The sequence below is a fragment of the Lynx canadensis genome, chromosome B3 (genome assembly GCF_007474595.2).
Source record: "Lynx canadensis isolate LIC74 chromosome B3, mLynCan4.pri.v2, whole genome shotgun sequence".
In the NCBI taxonomy this organism is placed as follows: domain Eukaryota; kingdom Metazoa; phylum Chordata; class Mammalia; order Carnivora; family Felidae; genus Lynx; species Lynx canadensis.
The window spans coordinates 137,603,693-137,614,133 of record NC_044308.2 but is presented as its reverse complement, the minus strand read 5'-3'; the positions used below and the strand labels follow the sequence as shown (position 1 = coordinate 137,614,133).

At 50.7% G+C, this 10,441-nt stretch overlaps 1 protein-coding gene across 1 annotated transcript; it reads left to right on the top strand.

Moving 5' to 3' along the window:
• Positions 1-1,527: 1,527 nt before the first annotated feature.
• Positions 1,528-4,466, top strand: TCL1A (TCL1 family AKT coactivator A). Its single transcript, XM_030320242.1, has 3 exons — positions 1,528-1,647; positions 3,825-3,995; positions 4,410-4,466. Exons 1-3 carry the CDS (start codon positions 1,528-1,530, stop codon positions 4,464-4,466), a joined length of 348 nt encoding a protein of 115 aa, XP_030176102.1.
• The last annotated feature ends 5,975 nt before the right edge of the window (positions 4,467-10,441 follow it).

The window sequence follows — 10,441 nt, the reverse complement described above, 5'->3', positions numbered from 1 at the left end:
ACTGTGTAAGCTGGACTCTATCATTTTTGCCCTCAAAGCTCAGGACTAGGATGAGACTGCCCCAGCAGACAGATTACCATATTATCACGCTCCCACTAGCTATCTGAGTCTGGAATTAAGAACCATCCACAGGGAAATCAGCCTGAATGCCACAAGTCTGAATGTTAAATACAAGCACCACAGGGGCTTCCCGGGGAGGGAGGTCTGCTGGGCTCGCGTCTGCCCTCTCCACTCCCAACTTCGCTTGGCTTTTGTCTTCTATTTCGTGTTCCTGGTAAATCCAATTCTGTCTCTATTACCATAGGCCACCTCAGCGCTTTCTTGGGAATTAGGTTGTCTGGACAGTCAGGGAAGCAAATACATACCTCTGGTGTCAAGGGATCAGGGTTAAGCTCATTTTCACTTTTGTGATATTTCAAAAGATCACAAATTGTTTTCTTAGGGCCTAGTCAGAGAGACAGGAAAGAGCTGGAGGGTGAGACACCAAACTGCGGCCAGTGGTGATGTTTGAGCAATGAGCCCGGAGCTGCTTTTACATGTTTCTCATTGTACTTTATTTTTCTTAATTGCCTTAATGGGCATGTGGTGCGCTGCAAAGCGAAGTGAAATTGTTTTCCTTAGTTGCTGTAATTTACAGAGAGACAGTTTGATCATATAACCCAGGGACTTTTCAATTCCATTGATCTTGGGGTAGAGGGAGAGGATTCTTTTTAAGTGAACGATGTGTTCACTAACGAATTCAAAGCCTATAAAGGGAAAAACCCATGTTTCTTCACCGCCCTGTTTCACAATAGCTATTAGATGACCACACCATCATCAAAGCGGTGGAAAATGTCCGTGGGAGGGGGACCGGGGCTTCAAGAGTTGCACTTGGCCAAGGCAATTGATTCCGACACCCCATCCACAGGCTGAAGGTGATGCCGTGAACCTGGGAAAGTCCAGGCCTGGTTCTGGCTGCCATGGGTCTGTTCCGATCCCAGAAGATGTGGAGGGGGTCCTGGCTCTGGGTTGCCTGGCGTCGACTGTGAGTTCCCAGCAGAAGCCTGGCGTCTCTGTCTGAGTATGACTTGACCAGCCACACACAGAGCCCGACTCGGACAGCAGGGTCTGGGCGTCCCGGGGAGCGGAGGACGCCCGCACCTCCTGACAGAGAAAAGGCCAAAGGCCACAGGCAGGGGTGCCTCCCCAGCAGTGGGGAGTGGGGGCTGGCTGGCTGGGGGCCTGGAGAAAGCCCCGCGTCCACCAAGCTGGGTCTGCCCTCCTAGACGGTGCCAGGGTCCCAGGGTGCAGGGCCAGCTTCCTAGCATTTCCTGCCAGTCGCCCCGCCTACCCCGCCTCGCGCTCCGCCCACGCCGCCTCGCCCTCCTCCCTTCCCGCTTCGCACCCTGCTCCGAGCTGCCCGCCCCCGCCCTCCTCCCGCCCCGCCGCTGGGGGGCGCCCGCGCGCCGCCCCCGCTATAAAGCGACGGGCCAGCGTCCCGCGCACCAGCGAGTGGGTTCCAGAGACGCCTAGGACGCCCTGGGAGCCATGGGCGAGCTCCCGTTCTTCAGGGCGCGCACGGCCTTGCACCCGGACCACCTGTGGATCTGGGAAAGGTCCGTGTACGTGGACGAGAACCAGCGTACCTGGCTGCCCATAATCATCGAGGTACAGCCGCCCTGGGGCAGGCGGGGCTGGGCGTGGGCGGCCGCGTCCACGCGGGTTTCCCCGCGGAGTGCGCTCGGCCACGTGGGGGGCCTGCCTTGGAGTTTGGGGTGTTTCCTGCCTCCTCTGTAGTGGCATTTATTTAGTTTTTTGCCTTTTTTAAAAAAAATGTACCTATATGTACTTTTATTTTAAAAAATTGGGGGGGGGGGACACCTGGGTGGCTCAGTCGGTTAAGTGTCAGACTTGGGCTCTGTGAGTTGGAGCCCCACATCGGACTCTGTGTTGACAGCTCAGAGCCTGGAGCCTGCTTTGGATTTTGCGTCCCTGTCTCTCTCTGCCCCTCCTCTGCTGGTGCTCTGTCTCTCTCTCTCTCTCTCTCTCTCTCAAAAATAAACATAAAAAAATTTTAAAAAATTTTTATGAATATATAGAACTTACCAAACTCAACACTCGAAAAACAAATAATCCAGTGAAGAAATGGGCAGAGGACATGAATAGACACCTATGTGTCCTTTAAAAAATCAAGTTAAATATTTACTTTTTTTAAAGTCAGGTATTTGTAGAATATCCTTTTTTTTTTCAGCCTCTGCTTGGGGAAGATCTTCTTAAACATACCGCCCAAACCACAAACCAGAGTTTTTCACATAATCATTGTAGGTTCTGCATGAAGCATAACCCACTAGCAAACCGTGGGGCAGGGTTTGCTTCCGTGTAATTGAGAGCATTCTTAATATGTAAAGATTTACTTAAATCAATAAGAAACAGATGAAGAAGGAAACTAAAAGTGGTTGAAGGATACAGAAAACTCTATACTAACACAGCAAGAATGGTGATTTCCACTTACATCTTGCAGGATGATCTGAATTATTTCTTAACAATTCTAATTTATTTCATAGATGGAAAATTGTTAAAAATATTTCCACTCTGGAGAGACAGTCATTGAATAAGCATAAGGGCCTGGTTTATATGCCAAGCACGATTCTAGACTGTTGAGGGTTTGCAGTGAATGTGATAAAATCCTACTACTTGTGAAGCTGACACTGGGCTCGGGTGAAGGACAAGGAAGTAATTGAGGCTGGTGGTAAGTTGTGTCGGATGAGAGGCAGTTAACTAGTGGTGTGGGGTCTTCAGGCAAGACCCCGCAAGAGTATTCACTCTCGTTTGCCTGTCATTTTAGTTGAAACCTTTGCAAACCACAGTTTTAGGCCTGCCTGCCTCGTGTGTATTTCAGAGAGTTGGAGTTCCCTGAAATTTGTCCCTCTAGACGTAACATTTGTGCAGAGAGCTATCTAAAAGAAAGAGGACGAGCCCTGTGTCCATCTAGCAGAGAATGTTCCAGGCAGAGGACAACAGGTACAAGAGATTACTGGGGATGTGGCATGTCCCCGAAATAGCGAGGAGGCCTTTGTGGCTGGAACAGGGTGGAGGGTGAGGGGCAAAATGGGAGAGGGGGGAGGCAGGGGCCCAGATAGTGAAGGTTTCAGGTGCTTCTGCCCACGATGTGAAGCCACTGGAGGGCATCGAGCAGGGGAGTGACGTTTTAGATGCACACCCTGGCTGTCGTGCGGGGATCTGGTTGTGGGGCACATGATCAACCAGGCAGCAAGTTAGATTTATTGCAATAGATGGGCAGTGGTGGCGGTGGGGAAAAGTGGTCTATCACCTGATTGTGGGGTCCGGGGATATTTGTCTCTCGATTTCCGCTCAGGTCGTTATCTCACTGTTCGTGAGTTGGAGCCCCGTGTTGGGCTCTGTGCTGACAACACGGATTCTGCTTGGGATTCTCTCTTCTCCCTCTCCCTCTCTCTGTCTCTCTCTCTCTGTGTCACTAACCGCCCACCCCCCCAAATAAATAAATATTAATAAAAAATAAAAGGAGCTCTATGACAAAATAAAAAAAAAACAAACAAAGAAAATCCCAGAGCAGCTGAACTAAGGAAGTTCAAGGACAAACTCTCAGTTTGTTGTGTGGCCCTGTCTCTGTCCAGACACACGTGACTGCTAGTCGGCCTGGCCTGGCCAGAGTCCGCGAGAGGAGCATGCGTGGCTCAAGGGAACAGCGGTCACAGGCAGTTCAGATGCCGGCAAGGCCGCGAGGGTGGCAGGAAGGACTCTGGTCATCTGTGGGCCCGGGAGCCTGGGCCCTGAAGGTGTGCCCGGCCTTCCCTCCTCTTCAGATGGAGAGTAGCCTCCAAGTACTCATGCGGCAGGAAGATGTGCTCCTGGGGGAGGCTGTGTGCCCCGGCCTGCTGGCCCCCGGCCTGCTGCCCTCCATGTGGCAGCTCTACCCTGGAAGACGATACCGAGGCTCAGACTCCAGTTTCTGGCGCATCGTGTACCACATCGAGGCAAGTGTGTCCCTTCTCCCGGGGACCACCGGGTGGCCTTGGGTGGCCCTGCGCCCCCTCCCCCCATGTCTGGCCTCCGCTCCCTCCGGCTCTGCACCAAAAACTAAAAATAACAAGGGCAGGAGCTTACAGCTGCAGCATTTTAAAGGACTGGATGAGAGAGACGTTAGAAGAAGATGAATGACTGGGGCCACCCGCTGAGGTCCAACAGAAGCCCCCTCGGCTGCAGGGGGTCGGGGAGCCTCTCCGGAGGGCAGTCGGGGTGAAGGCTGGTGGGAGGAGGAGCTCCTAGGATCCCCCGCCCCCAAGCAGGTTCCCGCCTCCCGCTCCAAACTGAAGGGAGGCCCGGAGCCAGGAAGAGAAGGATGGAAGGATGCCCAGGGCTCTGGCCATTGGTCCCCTTCTCTCATGCAGTTCAGTGGCACGGAGGAGATGCTCCTTGAGCAGCTGCCGGACCCGGAGTATGAGTGACGAGGTAAGTACCTTTGGGGCGCGAGACCTGTTAGTCTGGAGTGACCAGGTCGGGGAGAAGGAGCAGCCTTCTCACCACGAAGGCAGTGCTGACTTCCACCCCGACCGTACTGCCCTCCGAGGATCGCGGGGGCGGGGGTGGGGGGGGGCTCTCCCCTCTGCCACCTCGGAGACTAATAATTTTGGGGCAGCCCCCTTACTGCACATCTGTACCGCGCCTCACAGGTTACGGGCATTGTGGATTGTCACGCCAACTGCGCCGGGGATCGTTTGACTCGATAGGTCACCAGAATGAGCTTCGAGGAAGTACAGTAACTTCTTAGGTCCCAGAGCCAGGTTCCAAATCCAGGCGTTTGTCGCCAGGCCGCTCGCTGTGGTCAGAGTCTGCCCCTGCGAGGCCTCAGCTCCGGGGATCCGCGCTCACCTCCAGGCTCCCAGTCTAGACCTGCCCCCACCGGCTCTGCCTCTGCCCCCCCACAAAACCTCCCTCCACCCCACCTCCGGCCCGCCCCTCAACTCTACCAGGTCCTGTCCTTTGCCTTTGACTGTGTCTTCTCTCGTCCTTCTCTTGGTCCAGGCCCCACGGCTCCTGTCTCCTCCTGTCCCCAAGTGCTGCAGGCCTGCAGTGGGGACGTTCGTGCTTGCGCTCACCCTCGTGTGCCAGCCCTGTGTGTTCTGTTCTGTGCCCCCCACCCCCCCTCCCCGGCCCGGGAGAGAATGAGAGGCAGGAGATGAGCCTGCCTGCGGCCCCGTCCAGGTGCCCCGGCTGTCCTGCCCTCTGGCTTTCTCCTGGTGGGTTTTGGCCTCTCTCTTCATTCTGCCGCTCTCGGTAACTAGTGTCGTGGGGCTGCGTACCCCGGGCTGCTTCTCACTCTGTTCCCTCAGCTCCGTGTGCCTCTGGCTGCCAGGGAGCGGGGCCGACTCACTCGAGCCCGGGCCAGGCCGTGGGGCCCCTGGACCAGCTGTCTCACATGGTGCCCGTGACCATGCTACAGAAGCTCCCCCCCCCCCCACCGCCCAGCCCAAGCAGGCTGAGGTGCGGTTCCCAGGAAGGCCTGAGAGGAGCCCAGATCTGCACCCAGGACGTCAGCAATCCACATCTCGTGATGTAGCAGGAGGCCAAGCAAGCGAGCACCGTGGACGGGCCTTCAGGCTGCCCATCTGTCCAAGGACGGAGCTTGAAGTTGCCCCTTTTTAATGGTGTGCACACACCTGGGATGTCATGAAGTCGTATGTAGTGTGAACACTTTGTAACGTGGATTACGTGTGAAACAGTTCATCTGCCTCGGTGCTGAACCAGCTCCTATCCCTTCACCTCGATTCTAGGGGAGAGAAGCGAGAACAGGCAGTCACCAAGTAAGTTTTGGAAGGGAAAGAAGACTCATGAATTTAGTGTGTTTCTTTTACGTTGGTGACAAGGCTGGGTTGAACTATTGATTGGCATATACTCCAATTGCTCAAAACCCCAGTGTTCTCGGAGGCCCGCTTTGAGAACCGTTGGGGTAAGTGACCTCAGAAGGTCTTTGTTGGTGTTCCAGACCCCTCTGTCTGGTCCCCTAGCCAGTCATCTCCCCCCCGCCCCGGCTCTGGCACTCACCAGGCTCTGTCCTTACATGTGTACCTCCGGTGCCAGTAGGGGACCCTCCTCCCTGCCTCTAACTGTGCCCAGCCACCCAGGCCTCAGCCACAGTCCCCTCCCTGCCTCTCATGCTCCGTGCTCACAGCCCAGCCCACAGGGTCTCTGTCTCTTGTGATTTTAACCCCGTTGCCCTGCACGGTGCTTGGTGATGTGAGAGCTTGGTGTATTAGAGCTATTACTAGACAAGACTCTGGTCTGTAGGGACAGGGCATCAGGATATCAGGACAGGAGGAATGTCGGAGATCGGCCGGTTGTCTCACTTTTAGGAGCAGGCCCAGGAGGAGGAAAGGTCTCATCTGGGGTTGAATGTTTGTGCCTCCCTCCGTCGCCCAGATTCATGTCGATGCCTTAACCTCCAATGTGTGTATTCAGAGATGGGGCCTTTGGGAGGCAGTTAGGGTAAGATGAGGTCCTGAAGGTGTCGTCCCAGATGGAAATGGTGCCCTTCTAAGAAGAGGAGGACCGAGAAAGAGCTCTCTCCATGCACGCGCGCCAAGGAAAGGCCAAGTGTGGACACGGTGAGAAGACAGCAGTCTGCCAGCCGGGAAGAAGGTTCTCAATAGACAAGGAATCTGCCAGCACCTCTGTGTTGGACATCCCAGCCTACAGAACCTTGAGAAATAAACGTCTGTTATTGAAGCCACCCAGTCTCTGGTATTTTGTTACAATGGCCCAAGCAGACTGACAGTTCTTGTTCAAAATCCTTTTGTTTCTGAAAAGTGTGACCAGCCCTGTGAACTCTGCCGGGTGCTACAGATACAGCCGTGAACAGAACGAAGGCCCCGCTCTCACGCACTGCTCATTCCAGAAAAAGACGGACGAGAAGCTCGGGCTGTGCCCAGTCCTACAAAGAAAATAGAGTAGGATAACCTGACGGTGAGTTGGGTCAGATGGTGAAGAGATGGCCATCTCTGGGGGTGGCCTCTAAGATTGGACCTTGAAGACAAGAGCGAGCTAGGCTCTTAAGCCAGGGAAGAGAGTTCCAGGGAGAGGAAATGGCGAGTCCCATGCAGGTTTCATTTTCTGTGGACATTAGAAATGGCAAGAGGGTTGCTTCTCATTAAAAGAGATGCTGTTTTATAAGAATAAGTGGCCCCAGTGTGTTAACCGTAAACACGGCGCAGAATTGCAGTTATCCACAGCAAGAGTGACTTCGGGCTTTGGCTGAAACAGCTGAGTGGACCGTGGTACTACCACTTGAGGTGCAGATGTGGCCTGGAGATGTGGTTTGGCAAAGGGAGAAAGACCAGGAGAGCTGTCTTAGCCATGCTGAGTTTGAGATGTCTGGGATACCTCCAGTTGGAGTTGTTGCCCGGATCTAGAGCTTACTCGGGACTAACAGCATAAATTGAGGAGTCATTAAAAATATACAAATGACCATTAAAGCCGGGGCCTGACTGGGCTCACTTACGGAGACGTGGCGGCGCCTGTGGAAGCGGGAGAAGATTGTGTTTCAAGAAGGAGTCTACAAGGGGGCGCCTGGGTGGCTCAGTCGGTGAAGTTTCCAACTCTTGATTTCCCCTCAGGTCACGATCTCGTGGTTCGTGAGTTGGAGTCCCTTATCGGGCTCTGCGCTGACAGTGCAGAGCCTGCTTGGGATTCTCTCTCTGCCCCCCACCCCCTGCTCTAAATAAATAAGCTTAAAAAAAAAAAAAGGAGTCTGCAGAACCTGCTGCTTGGGGCTGAGTAGAGTGACCATTGGATTTGGTCACACGGAGTCTGATGGTGACATCAGGGAAGGTTTCAGTGCTGTGACGGGGGTATGGCCCTCTGGAGTGGGTGTGGAGGAAAGGGGAGGGGAGGAGGGTTGACCTTGCTATGAGCTCTGCTGGGGGGTCTTGGAGAAGGTAGCTCCGAGGGTGTGTTAAGCTGGAGCCCAGGAGTCTAGGCCTGTGCACTGACGGAAAGTTTCAGGAGAAGGGGACCGATTGATGAGGCAGAACGGGGAGGGTGCCGTCAAAGGAACAATATTCCAGAAGCTAACAGAGATGAACCCCGGGGAACAGAGGTGTGTCGGCATCTGATGGCAGCTTGCAGCTTCCGCAGTTTTCGAAGCCAGGCCGATCTCGTTTCCTTTCTCCCTCACACAAGATTGGGTTTTTTTTTTTCTTAAGTATTTTAAGGAGCTGATCATTTCACCCACAAGCATTTTATTACATATCCTCACAGACAAGACTTTTATTCCTGATAGCCAGCATACCGTTATCCCACCTAACAAAACCAACTGTAATTCCTTAATATCTTCTCCTGCCCAGTCTGTTTTCAAATGTCCTCCATGATCTCAAATGGCTTCCAACAGGTGGTATAATTCAAGATGCAGACAGCACGTGGCTGATGTGTCTCAAATGTCCTGTAATCTGTAACAGCCCTCTTCCTTCTTTAGAACAGAGCAGGTAGATTGTCCTGTAAGACTTTCTGGATTTGGTCGATGGCATCCCAGACTTGATGAGACTCTGGTTGAATTCTTTGGGCACGGATCCTCCATAGAGGTGGTGCCACGATTGGTGCTCGTTGCATCAGATCAGGAAGTGCGCAGTGTCAGGTGACCCCACTCTGAGTGGTGGTTTAAGATTGATCTGTGGGCTCCGGTGTCCTCCCATCCATCCTGGTGTCCCCTTCTGAACCCGTCCTCTCTGTACCTTTGGCATGTTTATGATGCGTAGTCATCCTATCCAAGATTATTGTCTTGCCTTTTATTTGAGTCTACATTGTCTTTCGGGAATGCTTTATAGTTTTAATCATGAGGGTTTCGCACATTCTCGTGGAAGCTATTCTCAGGCATTTTATTGATTCTTTTTGTTATTATAACGATGTCTTTCCTTTCATCATCTTTAACAGGATGTTGCCCGAAGGGTTGTGTGAGTACGCAAGTATGTGTAACATGAGCTATCGTTTCCTGTAAGCCAGTTTTATAGTCTTCTGTATTACTAAATTATCTCATTATTTATAGCAGTTTTAATTTACTTTTTGGGTATTCCAGATATATAATGATAGTATCTACAAATAGAGTTATTATCTCCTCTTTCTCTCTAATTCTATGGTTATAACTGTCTTCTCTTGTCTAATACCGCCACCGCTATTGTAAGTAACGGACATACTAGGCATTCTTTTATTTTCTTCATTTTATCAGGACAGCCTCTAGAGTTTTCCCCATTAAGTATGATCCTGGCTTAGGAGCTTGGATGTTTGTATTTTAGCATGTTAAAGAAGTGTCTTTCAGTTCCTTTTTTAGAATTTTAACTTGAATGGGTATTGAGTTTTGTTACACGCCTTTTTCATTTCTAAGGAGATGATCCTATGACACTTTTCTTACACTCTAATGATATTGTGTTAATATTAGGTTATGGACTCTTCCTTGCATTGCTGGAATGAACCCCACTTGGTCATGATGTAGAATGTGTTCATGTGCTGGTGGATCTCTTTGCTGATATTTAACATTTTTGCATCATAGCAAAAGAGGTCTAGAATTTTTCTCCACCCCCCTTCCTCTCTCTGTCAAGTTTTGGCATCTAAGTTATATTCACTTTATAAAAATAATTTGGAGACTTTTCTTGTGTTATATCCTATTATAGTATAAGTTACATTAGACTTTTTTTTAAGCTTGGTAGAACCCATTCACACCTGGTGCCTTTTTAGAAGGAGCACTTGTACGATTTTCTATTTCTTCTGTGAAAATTGGTCTAAGTTCTCTCTCTCTCTCTCTCTCTCTCTCTCTCTCTCTCTCTCTCTACTGGAGTTAAGTTAAATAAGTTTTCCTGGGAAAGCATCAATTTCACCTAGGTTTTATATTTTATCTTCACAGCTATTCAAATTAGTCTCAGGACTTTTAATATTCTCTCTGGAGGATTACTGCCCCTTGTCTTTTCCTATTTTGTCTTTTCTGTGTGTTATCCCACTTAGTAAAATTAGGTTTGTCTGTTTCCCAGAGAACCAACTTTTTGATTCATTCATTCTTTTTTGTTTGTTTTCTATCTCACTGGTGTCTGTTTTTATATTTCATTCTTTATTTCTGTACTCCTTTGTTCTCCTTCTCCCATTTTCTAGCTATTTCAATTGGGTGTTTATATCCTTTTTAAAATTTGTAGCCAGATATATAGCAGTTTTATTTAAATGTAATTGACATCCCATACAATTCACATATTCAAAGCGTATAATTCAGTTGTTTTTTTTCATATTCACATAGCTATACAAAAATCACCGTGACCAATTTTAGAACATTTTCATTACCTCAGAAAGACACTGCACAGCCGCTAGCATGGACTCCGTGATACTCCCAAACTTCTCAGCACCAGACAATCGCTGATCTCATTTCTGCCCTATAGATTCACCTATTTTG

Coding starts and splice junctions, on each gene's coding strand:
- TCL1A (XM_030320242.1), top strand. CDS start 1,528: ATGGGCGAGCTCCCGTTCTTCAGGGCGCGCACGGCCTTGCACCCGGAC. Junction 1,648..3,824: donor GGCTGCCCATAATCATCGAG/GTACAGCCGCCC, acceptor CCTCCTCTTCAG/ATGGAGAGTAGCCTCCAAGT. Junction 3,996..4,409: donor GCATCGTGTACCACATCGAG/GCAAGTGTGTCC, acceptor TCTCTCATGCAG/TTCAGTGGCACGGAGGAGAT.